The sequence below is a fragment of the Patagioenas fasciata genome, chromosome 4 (genome assembly GCF_037038585.1).
Source record: "Patagioenas fasciata isolate bPatFas1 chromosome 4, bPatFas1.hap1, whole genome shotgun sequence".
NCBI lineage: Eukaryota > Metazoa > Chordata > Aves > Columbiformes > Columbidae > Patagioenas > Patagioenas fasciata.
The window spans coordinates 20611419-20630867 of NC_092523.1; the positions used below are offsets into that span (position 1 = coordinate 20611419).

The window sequence follows — 19449 nt, forward strand, 5'->3', positions numbered from 1 at the left end:
ATTTATGGTTTAAATACTAGGAAGAAGCAGTAAGAACATGGATTTTGTATCAGAACATCAAAACTATCTGCCAATAGTTTGATAACACCCCTTTCATAGATGAGGAGATTGCTGAGAAACTGCAATGCAAACCTTGTGACTTGAAATGAAATATGGAGGACACTGAGGGATGACCTGGAAAGGGAAGAACAATACAAGCACATTAGAGAATAGGTTTGTGTGTGTGATGAGGTGGAAGGAGGATTGACAGAAATGGGAAAAGCAGCAAACTAATTTATTGTAGGACCTGACAGCACTGAAAGGAGAAAGTAGTAAGTTATGGTCAGTTTTCTTCTGATGTCTAAATATTAAACTTGTGTAGAGTAGGAATAAGTATTTTGTGCTTCTCTCGTCACCTTGATTTATATTATGTATTGGTAGGCATACCTATCTGGCAGTATATGTTGCATCTTGTAAACTCTTTTTTTTCCTGCTAGATAACAAGTTGAGTGTTTGGAGTGCTAAGAATTTCTGTAGCTTGTTTGAATCACGCTGTTTTCCTGGCTGTGAATTGAGCATGCAACAGCACAGGCTGGTGGTTCCAGCCATCGCCTGTGCAGTGATGTGCAAAAAGTGATTATGTTTGCTTTGTGAGTCCTGCCTGAGGCGTGTGCAAGCTGAGTTAAATATTTAGACCCATACAGAAAGTCTCAAGAGTGACTTACGAAATCGGCTTTCTATTGTCTTCCTGATGAGTTAATGACGCACCACAGAGGCTGCAGCTTCAGCTGGGCTTGTGCTGCAGTTGGTTCCTCTCTCTCATGCTCATGCAAGGGACCGTGGGCTGGCTGGGCAGTGCAGCTTTGCGCAGAGAAGGGAAGATGCTAATGAGATCTGGTTTAGAGTTGGTTTGCAGTCTCAGAGGTGACAGGAAGACACTATGCAACAGCCATGGCTGAATGATTGCCCTGATTTCCTTGTTTCTGTTTGAAACCTCTCTGGGGTGTGGCTTCTATCAGCCACATCTTCATGTGGGTGGTTAATTCTCTAGAAACTGATAAACTGGTGTGCGGGCAAAACTGGGGTGGCACCATAAGGTTTGGATCAAGATGCTAGGGGTGACCGAACAGATTTGGGACTCTGGCATATTTTTGAAGGAAAATGAAACTGTTGCCTGATTTGTTGGTTTTAAATTGCCATTTGGCTTAATTTGGACAAGGTTGAAAACCATTTTCAAATTTTTCTTCCCTTGAGGGTTTAACTCAGCTACTGCAGGCGTTTTTCGGAAGTAGGTCACTGAGCCTGTGCTCAGTTATTAGTATATGAACTTGGCACATGTTAATATAGTTTATTATGTAGCAATACCTATGGGATTAAAAATAAAAGTATTATGAGAAAAGAAAAGTCTTCAGAGACCATTTCTATCAAGTTGTCCCTGTAAAAAAATTGTAGCTAAAATCCCACTTGTCTTCATTTTATCTAGTTGCTTGCTTTTTGTTACTTTGGATATCTTTTATATAGTAATTATATACACACTTATTTGCCCTTATGAATGTACTGGCTTTTGTACATACATAGAAGTGTACAATTCTGACAAATGCTATCTAATTTGAAAAGTGCAAGTGGGTGTTTAAGCATGTAAAAGAGTATCTCCTTTTATGACAGCCCTCACCTCTTGCCATCTCTTTTTTGCAGTCATTTCAAATTGGCCTGCAGGTAGAAAACGCTTTCAGATTAAAAAAGCATTCTGTGTGTGTTGATTTAAGGAGTTTAAAAGAAGTGTGTATATGCTGTTACGTATTATATTATCTGGGCAGGAGTTACTAGTTAATTGCTTTTAAAATAAATGGAATACTTGCTTTTAGAGGAAAACTATCAGAAAATACATGTTGTGGAGCTGGACATTTCATTTGTCTGCTCAGTGTCCTGCATTTGTACAATATTTTCTGTTTGTTTGACCTCTCATGGAAAGGTGTGCTTAAATGATGATGAAAGGAATAATTCTCTTCAAGGCACTGCTTTGGTAGCAACATAGGATTGCATTTTTAGTAATGTAGATTTGTAGACTTTTGGTTTTTTGTCTCTGAATTTTGCCATCATTTGAAAGATTGTATTTGACTCTCAACTTTCCTAAGTGTGTTTTGTTTTTTTTTTTTTTTTTTTTTGTTTTGTTTTGTTTTTTTCCCCGGTTTCTATAAGTTTATGGCATTTTGTACTTGGAATACTAGATACTTAGCTTTCGCCTCAGTCTAGTGGTCTTGCAATCTTGTCTATGGCTTTAAAATAGTGGTGTGATACTTATTTTAATTTCTAAGCTAGGAGAATTTTCTTCTATTAATCAGGTTTTACTACAACGGATAATCCTTTGTAGAGGATCAGTAAATCAATAGCCATGTGATCTTGCATGAAACAAGGGAATTTAAAGAACTCCAGTGTTTAAGTTCGTTTATTAAAACTTGGGTTGAAATAATTACCCTTAAAAAAAAAAAAAAAACCAACTGTCCCCCCTGCCCCAACCCCAAATAACCCACAAACTTCTATGCAGTGCAGAGATGGAATTTTACTGCCTGTATTTTGCTTTACTTACTGACTTCTATATTCTCTGAATTTGTAGATTAAAAAAATACCCAAAACCAAAAAACAACCTCAATGAAACTTGCAATTGTTTACACCAGTGAATTTAGTAAACTTAATTTTTGCTACATCAATTTTTTTTTTTTTTTTTTACATGTCAGTTTGCTGCTTGAGACTGATGAAGTACTGCTACTTAAAAATGTTAATAGCTTTATTCTGCTTACTAGGTAAGCTATTCCTGGCAAGTGTTAGAGAAGGTTTTAGTTAATTGCATTAAAGCCCACCTTTCAATAAATAATGCTGAAGTTCAGTGTGCAGTTACATGGAACAGCTCATGCTGTTCAGAAAAGATTGGAATGAATTCTTGTTAGTGTTCTGTTTAAGCCCTGACTTTGTTTCAGGATTTATACCGAGCTCAGTATTTTTCCTGTCGAGGCAGAACTTCTTTCAGTTTAAGAACTGAACTCTATAGGAGTAGGTTGAGGTACCTTTTTAGGGTGTTGGTTTCATTAGTTCTGCATATCTCTTTAATTTCACTTCAGTTTAGCTGATTTTAGTTGCGACTCTGTATTAGTGCATTTCATGTATGCAAGCATTCCTACAGCTTTCCATTCAAAAGATGGGTAAAGCCTAAGGTTACAAATAATTATTTTTTGTGGATATATTGAATGTTTTTGTAAGGTGCTTTTGTTATACTGCTCTAAGTAGATCTATAGAACTGGTGGTTGACTAACTTCTTTTCTACCACACCCTTCTCTTTCCCATCTCCTGCTGTTGACTACAACTTAGCTACCAGCATCTTGAATTTGATTTTTGATCAAGATTTCAGTTGTAGTGCAGTAACTTATGTAACACTTTTTCATAAATCACTTTTTCTGCTTGTTAAAACAGTGAAAGCATTTTGACAAAACTGTCTTTTCTTCCCTTCTCCTTCTTTACATGGAAATTGTTAACCTTTCTCAAAATGTTTAGATTTAAACTTACGTGAATGTCAATAGAGCCATTAAACGTAAATCAGGTATTCATCCCTAGAGAACGTCAAATGTCTCAGTTTTTAAATTGTTGAAAGGAAAGGTGAGGCTCCTTACCAAAACAACACTGAGTCTTATTGAAGCTGTAGAAGACTCTGCCAGAAAGTTTCTTTGCTTTAGCCCTGACACAAAGGTGTAGACTTTAGCAATAGGTTATGCCACTTAAAAGTATGGATTGTCATTTAATTGGGGCTAGGCATGGCCATATAAAGTAGAATTTTAGTTTTCTACATTCATAAGGTTGTGCATACAAAACTTCTCCTAACGTATTAACAAGTATTTCTTATGGAACTACAAGATGCAAAGCAATGTTATACAACGTAGTGTAGCTTTAAAAAAAATACAAACGCCCTCTTGAACAAACATGCCTATTCTAGTTGTGATGAATTCTTTCTTCTGAATAGTTATCACCCTGTTTTCAAACTCTGGCCTTCTACAGGCATACCAATTCGTGGAACACTTATCTCTTCATTGTCTTTCAGCATGCCTTAAGTTCTGCTGAAACTCATGTCTCTTCATTATATACAATAATAAACTGATGTGATGGTAATAACATACAGATTTTGTAAATGCATTGCTAAGGAGGAGTTTGTTTGTATCCATGAATGCAAACATTCTTTACTGTTGACATGAGTAACATATGCACATTGAAAGGCAGTAAAACCTGTGTGCAAATGTCAGTGCTGTAAGATCCCATTTGGGATTTGATTAGTATTTTACAAGGGTATCTTCTGGCTTCCCTTATTCTTCTGTTTGTTATCATTAGGTATTTTCTTAATATTTCGGATGTAAATGTGGTGGGTCAGCAACTTCACAAGAGCATGCTTCGTAGGAGCATCTTAGGAACACATGATGAGGGTACAATTAACATTTCATAAATAAGTATGACTACTGGTATTACATTTTTGTTTTTATTTATTAGTTGGAGCCCTCAGTATTGGGGGCAGTTGTTATTCAAGAATCTGCCTTTCAAAATAGGTAATGGAGATACTGATTGAAAAGGACCACTGGATGTCAGAGTTCTGCTTTGAGCAAGAATGTGGCCATCACAAGAACAGGTCATCTGGCCAGCTCCTGAAAGCCTTAAGGATGAAGATTTCACATTTTCTTAGTAGCCTGTCTTAGTGCTGCAATGCCCTCTTAGCAAAAAAGGGTTTACGGGTATCCCTGTGCATAATTTTACTGTTAACCCCTGTTCTATGGTCTGCTCCTGCTGAGGAGGGTTTGCTGTCTGTTGTCAAGTAGTTATTTGCAAGCTACTGTTGGATCACCTTGGCCTTGTCTTTGTAAGATTGAACATTAGCCCAGCTTCCTGGAAATCAGTGGTCTCCTTGAAATTATGTAGGATTGAAACTTTGTTTTCTTTTAATGCTAATAGAATTGAAGAAGTTCATTGAGCACAAGGTTTGGAAGGTGTTGTAAGAACATGTATTATTAATGCATTCAAAAGGAGCCTCCAAAACAAAAAAAAAGGTTGCATGCTGCAAGTATGTTTGTGCTCATGTGTATACCTATGGTCAAACAAGACAACATTTTACTAAAAAAAAAAAAAAAGTGTTACTTGGATTTTGTAGATTGTCAGTTGGCTTTTTGCAAAACTATAATCTGTTTCTCCATAGAAGAAATTCAGTGTTTTTCTTCAGTCTAAGTAGTAGGCTTTGGAGTGAAATTGCATGTAGAAAGGTTCCTTCATTCAATTGAGTTTAAGACGACATGTGAGCAGAAAATGGAAAAATTTCATATTACTCCAGTGAGAAAAAGATGGAGAGTTTATCACTCACAACATGTAACAGCTTCAGACTGTTTCTTGAGAGTATTACCTTGCATGGGATAGGGAATTAGTAGCTCACAGAGAAGTAAATTTGTAGTCTTGTTTAAAAGAAAGTTTTCAAATTTAATTTCCGATGTGCCTCAATGGAAGACTTTTTTTCTTTAATGACTTGACACTTGTTCCTTTAAATAAATGTTAAGATTTTAGATACAAAAATGACCTTTAAATAAAAGAAATGGAGGAAAAATGGAGAACTTAATAATTGTGATGCTAGTAAGGTAGTAGGTCAGACAGAAACCCTAGCATACTTGAAAACAATCCTAATTTAGTAAAATTTTTTTTCTATATGTTCTATTTGTAGCATATTTCTGTTTCTTCTTGTCTGAAATTAACTTCCAGAGTTTTTAAAAAATGGGATCTAATTGAATATATTGAGGTAGAATTAATCTTTCATGGTTCTGATTTACTTTTGTTTATGGTTAATAATGGGCAGGTGGCTTTGTAAACTTCTGGAGGTTCTTCCTTTTTGATGCTGGAAATGATGGACTGCCTGTACATATTGATATTTGATACATTAAAAAAAGGTAATGTAGCGGAAACAAGTCTGTTGGAATTTGGCACTGTGCCTGTTTTCCTTCTTCTGTCACCCGGAGGAAATAGCAACAGCAACATGGGTAGTTCTATGCCTGAGATACCCAGCTCCATTTACAGTATGTGTCCAGCAAAGTTTAAAAGGATATAGGATGTTATTTTTATGCTGTAGCTTTTCAAATCCGATGGAGACACATCAGTATTAGTGTTTAAAGTCTTATGCAAGTCTCTATAGACTAGATTTTTATGTTTAAACTGTATGTATATATACCATATAGTACCTGTAATGACTCTCACAAGTACGAGTAGTCATTATCTGGGAGAAGCTTAATGACCTTCATTTCATTTCATCTTGATTTTTCCCAGTATATGTCAGGAACATATATTGGGACTTAAGAGTATATTGTATATCTCTTCATGTAATTGTTTACCTTTAATGATATACCAATGTTCTTTTGCGGTTGGTTGTAACCTCAGTTGTTACACCATTACATTTTAAAAGATCTTTATACTGTCTTGTTCTTTCCTTTGAGCTTTCCATAAGTATCTTCCTGGCTGTTTTTTCTCTTCAGAAAACTGTCTTGTTGGGCTGCCAATAATAAAACTTTGAAAAAGCCCCTAAACAAAACAAAAAACCCAGACTCACTTGGCTTTATGTAGTCAAGTGTCATAGTTGTCAGCTTTGGGACAGACCCTATTATATTGCTATTTTTATAGTTCTGTGTTTTGAATTCTTAATGCGTGTTCTGGCTCCTAGGTTTTGGAAACTGATCAAAAAAGGGAGATTGAATGAAGGGACTACATAAATTATAGCAGTATTTGGGACAGGCATGCACTTAGTGGATGCCTTGAGCTTGCTAGTTTAAGTTTGTAGACATGAGATGTCTCTGAAGACCGATTGATTATGATGTGGGCTACATCTGGAACTTGTGGCTTCTCTAGGCTTGTGGGGACAGCCTTGGAGAAAGGACAGGTTCTGAGCTTGCTGGCAGTGGCTTTAGAAACTGTTTTGTCAAATCCTGTGGAGTGTTCTATTTGTTTTTTGCTGTTACTCCAACTCTTGGTACAGTGTTACAAAAGTCTGGTCTAGGTTTTATAGGCCACAAAATCTACTTGAAAAAAGCAGATTGCTTTAAGTAGAGAGTTTAATGTTATGCTTAAAGTCCAGCCATGACATCAGCTTGTTGTGGGTAAATATGTATGTAATTTTTCCACTTGATAGTTATTAATTACAACAAGTGTTCTAGGACATGGCCTTGTCCTATGTCTCCTACTAGAGAAAGTGAGAATCTAAAAAATGGAGCTTGAGTTTTCTGCTGAAGTAGCATGGTGGTTGTTCCACTGCATTAATTCAGTTTTTCAGTTTCTTGGTCAACTGCTGTGTTGCTGGCTACATTCAGTGGAATCGTAGGGCAGGTCAGGACCAGGGTTTAGCAGCAGCACTGGTTGTAAAGTGTTGTTCTGCCTGCTTCTGCGTGGGTTTCTACCTCCTGCTACCCCTGCACCTTTGTTGCAAGTGTTTGTGCAGGCCTAGAGAGATCCCATTCAGGCAGAATCAGTTTCCTCATCCCTCCTGCACTGTGATTGCACAAATGTGCTTATATTGGCACAAGGAGGGGGATTGTACAGGGACAGGAATGAACGGTGGGGGCATGAACAGTTAGGAATCCTTTTAGCATTAGTCTTTGTCTTATCCTGCTGTAGAGCATATGTGAAATCATTGCCTTGGCTCTCGACTTCTTGCATCCTGAATATGCTCATGCTGTTGGGGAGCAACTGATGGGATTTGAAGCTGTACAAGTAGTATTTGGCAGAGTGTGTTGTTCAGGCAAATGTCGAACATTCAGGAACCCTACAGTTTCCTTTTGCATGTAGCTTCTTGAGGTTAGTCTAGACATTGGGGACTACTACTTTAAACTTGTATGCAAATTGTATCTAAGTCTTTGATGGGAAAAGCCATGTGTTTGTAGTATGATTCTTTCTTTCTTTATTTTTTTTTTTCTTTTTAAACAGAATCAGCTTGAGCTAATCCTCTTTAACATTGATGTGACTTAAGTTTTAAGTTTTAAGTTTTGGAAATTTTTAACTGAACCAGATTTCCTCCTTCACTGTCCCACATGATTCCACTGCATGACTTTATGCAGAGGATGAGTGTTCATTTTATGCTTATTGTGTAAGAACTGTCTTTTGTTTTAATGACTAGTTTAACAGTTGTGGGATAGTACACCATTCGCTACTATGTTTATGGGCACAAAAATATGTTTATCACAATGGTATCAACCAATATATATCTGAGATGTGTAACTACTATTTATTCTAACATTCTGATAATTGTAAATATCAATATCCACATTAAGTTCGAGCAATAGCATAATTTTTTTCCTTTTTTTTTTTTTTTTTACATTCCAAAACCAACTTTTTTTTTTTTTAAGGGCTCTTTAGATCTTATTGGCATCAAGTAAACCAAGGTGAACTGGGACACCATCATTAGATTTGTCAGTCGGTTTATCACTTGGTGAAATTCGTCACGAGAAAAATATTTAGCAGCATATTAGTAGGAGCAAAACTGCCAGTTGTGCAATCTGGAGTTGGATGTGAGTGCGAACTGCAGAGGGGGTCATGTGAGCTGCTGGAAGTGCCTTTAAGTACCCAGCGATCTGCACTACTCAATCTTCACATAACCTATTTGAAGTACCTGAAGAAACTCATGTTTTTATATCCTTAAAATGACTGATATGTTGAATGGTGCTAGAAGAAGTGCTTCATTTTAGTGTTATTGATTAAATAAAATTAATCCGTGCACTCAGTGCCTTTGTATTTTCAGAAGTATAAACATTGCCTAGGCTGGCAAATTTAATACTCAAATGATAGAATCTTAACAGAGTGTGTATTAAAAAAAATGCCCTGATGATAAGCTTCTTTTATTATAAGTAGAGTGTTACATCTTTTAAATTTAGATTTCAGTTGTATAATTCTGATATGCTCTCTTAAAGTATAAATACATCCTGACAACATGTTGTTACAGGAACTTTGAGGGAACTGACGATGCTACAGATGGTACTCACAGAGGATTAAATTTGATTCCTTGGTTAGAACAGTTAATAATATACGTACTAGATCAGATGATGTAGAAGACTGAAGTAATTCAGTAATGTCACCAATGTCATGCTTACATGCCTGATTCATGGATATAAGATCTGATTATGAATCACACGTGAAAACAAATGTATTGGAGGAAAAACTGGTGTGATATATAAAATTTTATATGAAAATAATTAATTTGAGTTAATTATGCTTCTCTAACTTATAATTTTAGCATGTTTCAGTTTATTTGTCTGAAAGTGTAAGGATTTAGGTCTTAAAATATGCTTTTTAAATCTTAAGACCACATCTGTAAAACTTTTTTTGCCTAAAAATAATGTAAGGTCCTAAAATACATTTCAAGTGCCACCCACCCCCCTCCCCCCGTTCATCCTTCATTCTAAGAAAATGTGAACTCCCTTTCCAGTGTGGAGTTTGTAAACTTTTAAATTATCAGCCATGCTATCATGGTGATTGCATTCTGCAGGTCACTGTCTTCCAGAAAGGAATTTAGTGGTTCATGCTCTGCTTAACTCTTCAGCCATATCTGAATAGAAATTGGTACACTGAATTTTGACTATGTACTTTCACCAGGAGGCTGAAGATCAGCTTCCAGATTAGTGCACAGTAGAGGTGTTAACAAGCATGGAATTCCAAGCAAGAAGATGAGATTTTTACCTAGGAAACAGTTACTAGGAAGTTTACTTCAGAAATCAGATGGACATATTGAGGGCATTTGAAGGTCACCTGTAGATCACTTTTCTGATTTCTTGACCAAATTAAGTAGGTGGCTTAAATGCTGTGCTACTGTTCTTCCTTAAGAGCTGACAAATTCTTGGGCAGATTAAAGTATATGATGAGGGATATACTGTGTCTTCTCCAGCTTCCTGCTATTAGAAAAAGGAGAAAGTTGTTAGAACAACAGGAGAGAACTGGTCAGACCTGATAGATGTAAAAAGCTTGGATGTGTGTTGTTATATTTGCTTAGATTTGCGTTATGCATTAATTGTCAATCAATATGTATGAATACAGATCTGTAGTTTGTTTCATCAGCTTAACTAATGTTCTGTTTACAAGTGAATTCAAATAGTAGATTCATGGTCCTGTTTCTTTGATAGCTGTAACTTTTAAGCATGTAGGGGAAATAGAGCAAAAATGCTGGTGTTGTGGAGTTGTTTTTTTGTTTGAGTTCAGTGTGTGTTTTTATTGCAGGTGAAATTACAAATTTAGGTCATTTTTGAACCTATGTGAGTCAGTTTTTTCTTGGAGCTATTCTAATTTTAGATGTGAATAATTACTATAACATGCAAAGAGTACATCATACATTTTTAAAAGTGTGTTAAATAGTGTTCACTACCAAGTCAAGATACATAGATGAAAAAATAGATTTTATACTGCATTAGTTCCGTTCTTGGCCTTGTGCTAATAAATATAAGTGAGACAGACTTTTCTGAGAGTAGGTATTGGACATGTGGCATTTTATTTTTTTTTTTAACTGAACATTCCTATGTGTTTGTAGGTTTGTGTAGTGAGTACATGTAAGGTTGGAAGGAAAAAAAAAGGAATTTTTGGTGGCTTGCGTAAGATGCATCTCCCAGTTTCCTCTCATCCTGCTTTGTTAGCGTTGGCAGGCATTCCTCTTCTAAATCAGTCCACTTGGACCATTGTATACAATAATTGTCCAATTTCCTCTTCCCTTCAAACTGTGTCATTGCTCAGGGAGGGGGTGGGAAGGAGATGGAAAAACCATGAATCCATGTTCTCGATTTTTGTTTAGTCAGACCAAGCAGTGTTGTAATTTAATAATTAATTTCCTAACAGTCTAAATGAAGTGTTTGTACTGATATTTTGTCTTGTCAGAATAATCCTTGACATGATTAACATATTCAAACCCTTGTAAGTTCCTTTTTAAACAAGCATTGCTGATTTGGCTTAATGCAGTAAAATTGAAGCAAAATTAGATTTGACGTACAAAATGAATTCTCTAGAGAATTAAATTTTCTTTTCCTTTGAATAAACATTTTGATTAATACAAAGTTTTTGAATAGTTTCCTAAGATAGTGTATGATGTTTTGGATGTCTAAACAGCTGATCAGAAAGTTAATGGTGTCTGCTGTTCTGCAGTTTGTTTTGAAACTTTTTATCTAGGAAAGATGAGAAAAGCTTTAATCAAAACCTGTCTTAACAGTTGCTTTGCAAGTGGCATTATTTCACTGAATTTCTGCTTTAAATAACAACCTATGATTTCACTTTTTTCTGTGCATAAAAACTGAAATTTTAAGTTCAGAATTAGACAGCTTTTTTGTGGGTGTGGAGAAAGCAGAGATGAGCTAATGGTGATTTAAGGAAAAATCCAAGCCTTACTTGCCTCATCAAGTTTCGAGTTTCCGTGTGGGAGAAAAATATAGCGGAATTGCATGTATTAAATGATACTGAAATAGCAGAATAAATGATTGCTTCTCAATAGTGAGAAAATAATATTTGGATCTCTCATGCAAAGATTACTTCTGTACATACCGAAATGGCGAAGATTTATTTTAAGTTGTTATGAAATATCATATTTTTTTCCTGAAGGATGTTTAGTGTTTTTTAAAGGAATTATGGCAGCTTTCAAACTGCAAATAGGGGGGTGGGTTTTTGGTGGTGTGGGTGTTTTTTGTCGTTTTTTTTAACTCAATTGTTACCAGTCACGAGTTAAGCATTACACATGTATTCAGAAACAAGTGCTTCAGATACCAGACTTTTCAGTTGGGAGTTTGATCCGTGAGTCTCATCTGCTGCTATTGTATGAGTTTATAAACCCAGTTTCAGAAATTACCTGAATGTCTAATACGGAGTAGTGGAAAAGCCTAATGTGAAATGTTACATTTAAAAATTTTTTTGAAACAACAGTGTCCTGAATCTTCTTTCCCATTGCACCCTTCCCCTTTCCCTGCTGTCATTAGTATTATTGTGTTCTCTTCAGGAAGCTCATTTAAGCAACATCAATGTTGTGATTAGAAGATAAGTGTATTCTGCCCTTTTTGTCAAAATTTTGTCTGTTTTAAAAAATGTTTTTAGTGGAAAGATGTGCTGCAATGGTGAACTTTATTTTTCACTCTAATAGTTTAAATAAATGTCACAAATGACATTGTCAAGTTAACTGTCATATCCTGCTCAGCCTACTTGCCATATGGAGGAATTTAATTATTAAGAGTAGGAGTGATTTGCTTTGGGAGCTCTTAATTGAAAGATTAAATGAAGCTCACCACAGTCAGAGACCAGGCTGTCTTTTCAAGCATTTGAAGATTAAGATACCTTATATAAGGATTTAAGATAAAAGCAGCATGTTTATTAGCTTTACTGTGGGTAGCTGTTTTGAACATCTGGTGAAATTCTTGAAAGCACTTGCTTTTCAATAATTTCAATAATCCCTACTGTATCTGACACTCAGATTTGTACTCGGTTCTTTAAAAAGCATTGTTTTCTTACTTTTTTTTTTTTTTTTTTTTTCCCTTGGAAAGAACCATATTGATGAGGAAACTCTAATGTATTAAAGTGCAGTGTAAAACTAAAGTATGTAAAGAAACAGAAATCCTAGTTAGATGAAGATGCATTTGTTCGGGTGGCTGGGGATATTGTAGCCACCTGCTTTGGCTCTGGAAAATGCAAAGAAATCCTACTTCTGTCATTATGATTGCTGAAACAGTTCTTTTAAGCTGAGAGTATGTACTTAGGAAGCTGACACTTGTGTATAGTGCTTGCCTTTTCTGTGAGGCTTTGCTTTTTCCCAGATGGCGGCTTAGGGACAAGGAATCATAAAACTAGCAGAACACGGTATAGTCCTGAATTAATAAGAAAAAGGCAGTCACTGGAACACTGTGGGCTTCCACAGGACTACCATATATTAGTGTAAAAAAAAAAGTGCCCTTCCTTCTTGGTTAATGCTGAACATCCTCACAGGACAAAAATGTTGTGTAGTAGCCCATTTCTCCAGATAACTCCCAGCTGCTAAGTTGCTCTGAACCGACTAAGGGGAAAATTAAAGGCATTTACATTTTAAATTTGGAGATGTGTATCTGGTTCCAGGTACCTCTGAAAATCATAAAGGTTTTGTGTGTGCCTGTATTTTTAAAAAGGCTCTTTGAGGCATTGAAGAGACTTAAGGCTGCAGGTGATTTGGAGGCCAGATCAGAACTGCAAACACCTGGCATGGGTCCCTCTGTCACAGGCTTTGGCGCAGTCGTAGCTTTTATGTTCCAGTCTCTGTATGCAGAAGGGTGTGTATGTGGGATACCTGCAGGATTATTAGCTATTTGTTGGCCTGTCACATCCTTTCATTCTGAAGTCTGCTATGCTCATGACAATTTAGGGAAAAGTAAATGCAGGAGAGATGACAGACTGTGAGGTGCACACACCCTCTTTCTCTGGAACCATTTCTAATGGTGTATTTCTCCTAAAATAGATTTCAAGGGCATGCGTGCTTGAAGATATGGGTGTAATTAGTTTTCTTCACTGGGTTGTGTTGACGGTGCCCCTTCAAGTTTAGCTCCAGTTACCTTCAGGACAGGGGATGAGAAAGCCATGATTTTAAAGTTCAAGTGAATTTTGAACTGAAGTTTTTTGTGTAGTCTTGTCTTATTTTAGCCTCACTAATAAAAAAAAAAAAAAAAAAAAAGGAAGAAAAAAAAAAAGGGGGAGAAAAATTGCTAAACATTACTTTTCCCTTATCTGTAAATATTATACAAAGTTTCCTGGATACCGGATTGGATAACTGTGTACTTTATTCATTATCAAACTGTCTCCTGTCTGTACATATGGCTTTGTGCAGCTCCCTGGCCCGGTGCAGGTGCTTTCTCCTCTCACCACAGAGCCAGGAGGCACTTCCTGAACTACTCACGGCAGGAGGAAGGTTTGATTCAAAAGCCTCTGCCAAGTTTGAGCCATGAATTTGACATTTAATTTTTCAGTAACAAATTCCCTCCTTATCATCACCAGAAAGCAAAAAGCAACATTAGAAACTGGGCTGTAAAATAACTCCTGCCCAGAGTGACATATGGTGTGCTTGTATGCCTTTTGTCCGCTTCATGTAACTGTGTCTCCTTTGTTTACTTTGTTCATTCTTCTGTGCTGCTTGTTGAAGGAGGGGTCAAATTCTAAGCTCTCAGGTTTGCTCCCTGAGCAAACATCTTGGTATCATCTCTGTACTCTTTCCTCTGATGATGATTTTGGAATAAGTGTATTTATGAGAACACAGCAGAGTAAGACAGGGAAATTGCTCCAGATTTGAAATTAGGTTTGTACAATAAATGGTTTGGAATCCCGGCACACCTTCAATAGAGTGGATTCCACCTGAAAAATTATCAGCTAGTTTTATCATTTGTTGCGGGACATTAGGGCTATATTTATGGTGCTTTGCAATATATTGACACTTTTCCTCTTGGCTTTTATCTTAATTAACTGGGTGTTTGAGAAGTTTCCAACCATACTTAATCTAGTATTAATTTGAATTGTTTCTGCCATGCAAGTGAGGAAAAATACTGCATTTTAGAATCTTCTGTAGAGCTGCAGATGATTAAATTTCCATCAGCTTTTTTTAAAATTTTTTTTATTTATTTGGTAGGGCTCTGTAGATATGCTTGTGAAATGCTTTTTACTTATTTTTTAGGTTGTGGCTTTGTAATTTTTGTTTCAAGATTGTTCTCTGAAGAGTGGGATGACAAGTGATGTCAACCTGGGAGTGTTTAATTTTGCCGTATGCAAATAAACCTGAAGCTAAATCTGGATTCTCTTGAAAGTGGGTTAATTTTCATTACAGCTGAGATGTTTTACTCCACGTTTCTTAGTCCTAAAAGGAGCAATTGGAACTCTGTTGTCTCTTGAGAGATCAAGTGTTCCTGGAGCCAGTGCATGGGACAGTTGAAGCACCAGCAGCCTGTTTACTTCTCTCAGAAGGAGCCATAGCTCTTTATAAACAAACAGAAAAGGCATATTTAAGATAAGTACTCTGATTAAGAAACTGATGAACCTCAGTGTTGAGAATATTTACTCTGAGAAAACCTTTTTGATTTGGAAAGTTGGGCTTTCAGTTGAAAACAATGGAAAAACATTTGAGTAGTTGCTTGCAAACTGTGAACACTATTTATCTGACACTTTATCCTATGCAGGAATAGAACTAATTACAAATTGAAAAAGCTGTGTGTGTTTGAGGGATCTGTTTATCTGTTCTGACAATTATACTTTCTTCTAATTTAAAACACAGTATAGATCTAATCTTGAAGAACAAAGATGGTTCTTCTGATGTTATTGTATTTAGGTAGTGCCATATTATTTGTTTATGGCTATTGGAATTGAATTATTAACAGAACTCTGAGGTGATTCATTGCTATTGCAAGGGAAGCCTTTCTACACCAAATCATCCGTATTACAAGGATAAGTCCTTAAACTCCCCAATGATAGTAATTTTTTCATTGCAAGGTAAAAATGTAAAGGCTGTATCTTGTGTAAATTAAATCTTTTCTAATTAAACAAAGGTGGACAAATAATATAGTGTATATTAAAAATTATTCAGTTTCACATTTTTCAAGAAATATTAGTTACATTCCAAAGGTGAACACTGTGTTTGGCCTGGTTTAATGTTCAGTAATTTGTCTTTCTGATTTATATGAAACGGTTCTAAGAACAGTATCTCTGTTCAGTTTAATTGGTACATGGTCACAGATAACAGGTAACTTTTAACTTTTGTATAATCAAACTGAATTATAAAGTAAGAATGCAGTGGCTCATGTCTGGCTATAGGGATCTGTCCTGTTAGTATGTGTCTGAGATTCTGCCTGTGCAGAACTGCTGGTTGCAGTTCATGGGACTCGTCAGTGCGTTTTTATAATGGCTATTACAGTGGGAATTAATAATTTTATTCAAGCTGAACTTTCAAAAAGTTGTCTTTCTCCACCTTCTGTTATTTGATGGCATTTGGCACATCAGCATTAATTAAATAGCTAACTATTAGTTGATGTCAAGGTACGTGGAAGACCAGTCTTTAATGATAGTTGACCATCATGCATTGTAGAATTTTGGAGCATTTGGTATGCACCTTGTGGAAAAGAAAGAACAGAGATAAACGTCTGACATGGTGGAAGCAGAGCCATCAGAAGCACATAAGCCATGAACCTTTAGTAATGAATGCAAACAAAAATGTACTATTTTTGACCTGCAATCCTGTTCCACAGTGACTGCTTCTTTTGATCAGAGTATATAGACCTGAGATATCATGTGTTGTTATAAGATGAATTTTCTTTGTGGTGTGCTTTCTTCTCTTGCAGTCCTTGAATATTTTGCATTCAGTAGTACTGTGTATTTTGAATTTGATCTGTAGTGTGGTCACCATTCCTTTGTTATCTGTTTATGAAGCTATGATGCTAGGTTATGATAGTTCTTTTTCTCTTCCTCTACTGCTTTCTGTTTAGCCTGGGCTTTCAGAAAGGAGGTTGGAAAACACAGTGACTTTATTCGCTTTTGCAGTGGTATATTACTAAAGGTGGATGATATATTGAAGAAGAGGTGGAGATATAATAGCAGTCACGGGGTGGAAAAAAAATTCAAGTCAAACTATTCTAACCTATTCTTTGTGCTTTGTTCTGGGTTAAAAGAAAGAGTTGATTTCCATCCACAAGGCCCCATACCCTTCACTTTTTTTGTAAGAGTTACTATTTTATAGCTAAATTTGACATCTGTGACCTGGTGTCTGTGTGCAGTGAAGTACAAGTACACATACAGAAATGTAAGCCCTTTCTCTTGCATGGGAGCTTTATATTCTAGATTGATAGTAACTAATATTTCTGTTTTGACTTGGTATTTATTCTCCCCACTTTAGATCCCTGCAGTTCCCTCAGCCCACCGTGCTTTACTGAGGAGGACCGATTCAGCCTGGAAGCTCTCCGCATGATCCATAAGCAAATGGATGATGACAAGGATGGTGGTATTGAAGTAGATGAAAGTGATGAGGTAGGAGTAAAAAGCCTTCACTTTTGCATACATGAGGTCTCTTTTTTTTTTTTTTTTTTCCCCCTTGGTTTGATATAGCTACTCATGTTCCTGTACATCATTGCTGTTTTTCTTAATTCAGCCCTTAACACAGCCAAATGTGGAAGGCAAGTCTAATTTCTAGAACTGTCTGAAATGGAGTATCATTGTCTGTTATTCTGGCCTAAAGGGAAGTTTTCTACAACTATGTAGAAATGCTCTTACTGTTGTGATTAGTGTAAGAGGTAGGTAAATGGTGTTGGTTTAGCTTGCAATGAGGCAACTCAGACTTGACATGATCTGCCACCTGGTATTTTAATTTCTTTGTGCTAAGGTTTTCTTGCTTAAGGCATCACTGGGCTTTTCTGTTTTTTTAATACCTTAGATCTGTTCCAGGCACTGCCTGGTGTAAAACAATACCTGGTACAGACAGCAGTTGAGAAACCTTTCTTATGTGTTTTTAATTACTTGTTTACAGGTGAGTAGCAAGAACCTTCTGCTGTAGGCTAATGGTAGGTTAAGTCCTGTGACTAGGGAAGGTTATTGAGACCTGGCTGAAGTTTTTTGTGATTGTGCTTGAATGAGTTTCTTAGGCATGTTCCTGGTGGTCCTGGCAAAGGACTTGCTCTTGCACTTGCTCAACTTGACCATCAGGATTCTCAAAATTACTGAATAGGAATGGAAATATCCTTGTTGTTTTCTTGCTCATGCTTTCTGGCAGTTGTCAGGTGCAGGGTTGAGAAAGTAAGGGGAGCGGACATGTCCCCTCAGCTTCTGTCCCCTAAAAATAAAGGCGTTGCCTTGTGGCTCTAAGGTCCATTCTCGGTGGAGGTGAGTGGGAGAAGAATCTAGCCCTGATTTCTCTTCCCTTTTTTGTAACATCTCCAGACAGATTGTTCTCCCTGAATGAGTTGTGAATTATCATTATCAAGTTTAAGGTGATGCTACTTAATTTTCAGTGTGACTATGTGCAAACAGCATCAACAGTGATTGATGCTTGGTTGATACGAGTTTTCTGAAGGCTTGCAGTACAATTGAGAGAACGATCCAGAATAAAATAATGTACTTTTTAACTTTGGAGGGAAAAATCTACTCTGGGTGTCATGGCAAGGCAGTCCAGGCACTGGAAATCGTCTTGCTCTGTTATCACAGAATGTTTGGTTGTTCTCGTGTTTGGGACAGGCATAATCCAGTCTGCAAATTGAAACATAAGTGCTGGTGTGTGAGTTTTCTGAGGAGCTTCTCAGCATTGTGTGGTTCTCTTGACTTACACTGCATTTGTTATACACAAAAGCTAAGTAAGTAAAAAGAAAACACTGAAATATTTATACATTGGAAACTTTTTATCAGTATTTGGAAGATCTGTTCTGGTTTCCAGTGAACCATCTTTATATCTGACCTTAAGTTTCTTCCTGATCCAGAGGAATGTTGAGATAAATCCAAGTAACAGAAGCTACTCTTAAAACCTGTTAAAATGACTGTAATTAGAACAGTTTGTGAGGGGCACTGTTAATAGCTGTGCATAAAATAAGACGGCTGAAACGTAAGCCTTTTTTCTGCTAGCTCATTTTCAATTATTGAAGAAATATTTAATAAAAAACCCTAAATGATCTTTTTTTGTATGTAGAGTTTCCATGCAAATCAGTGGTGAATATGTATTTGCATAGAATGCTTTATTCTAAGAAATTAAAAGAAAACCTGAAATTAATGAGAACTGCAATTTAATTGCAAGTAGTAATCTATATGTTCTTGTTGTAGCGCTCCTACTGGGACTTTACTATAATCTTAAAAGAGATGACATTTTAACAACATAGTTATGTAGTTACTTGATTACAGTAGGTCAGAATATATACTAATTGTGTCCTAATACACACTACATCAAAACCAGATTTCTTTTTTCCCCCCGCCCTGTAACAGTGAGTAATGCTACTTGTTTTGATTAAGAATCAGGACTGATAATGTACAAACAAACAAAAAACCCCAAACCAAACACAAGCAAGCAAAATAAACAAACCACCTCCTCCCACCCCCCCAACTATTTTAAGAAAAGCTTACATGAAATGTAGGGATTTTACTTAACAGCAGGGTAATGGATTTCATGTTTCATGCTGCATGGTTTTTGCTTGCAATACTCCTGGAAGAACAGTATATTGACTATGTTGATCAGATATTCATTGGCTTTTTATTTTGCAGGAAAAATGTGATACTGTACAATAACTTCCTGTTTTACCAGCACTAAAATGGTGTTACAAATTACAAGTGTATATTTACACCAAGTAGGGAAGTTAGTGTAAATAAGTTATATTGAGAGGGGAAGGTAACAAGAGCTAAAGATGTTGAACTATTAATTTAAATTATTTTAATTTGCTAATGCAATTGAGAACTGCCAACAGTGATAGCAGACATTTAATCTGCAGAGTC

At 36.3% G+C, this 19449-nt stretch overlaps 1 protein-coding gene across 4 annotated transcripts in view; it reads left to right on the top strand.

Annotated features, from left to right (window-relative positions):
- The window catches only part of STIM2 (stromal interaction molecule 2), a 73104-nt gene that overhangs the window by 20203 nt on the left and 33452 nt on the right, over positions 1 to 19449 (top strand). For all 4 annotated transcript variants that reach the window (XM_065836759.2, XM_065836758.2, XM_065836757.2 and 1 more), the window contains exon 2: positions 16880 to 17010. In XM_065836759.2, the coding sequence (XP_065692831.1) occupies positions 16880 to 17010 (131 nt within the window). The remainder of the gene's footprint in view (positions 1 to 16879; positions 17011 to 19449) is intronic.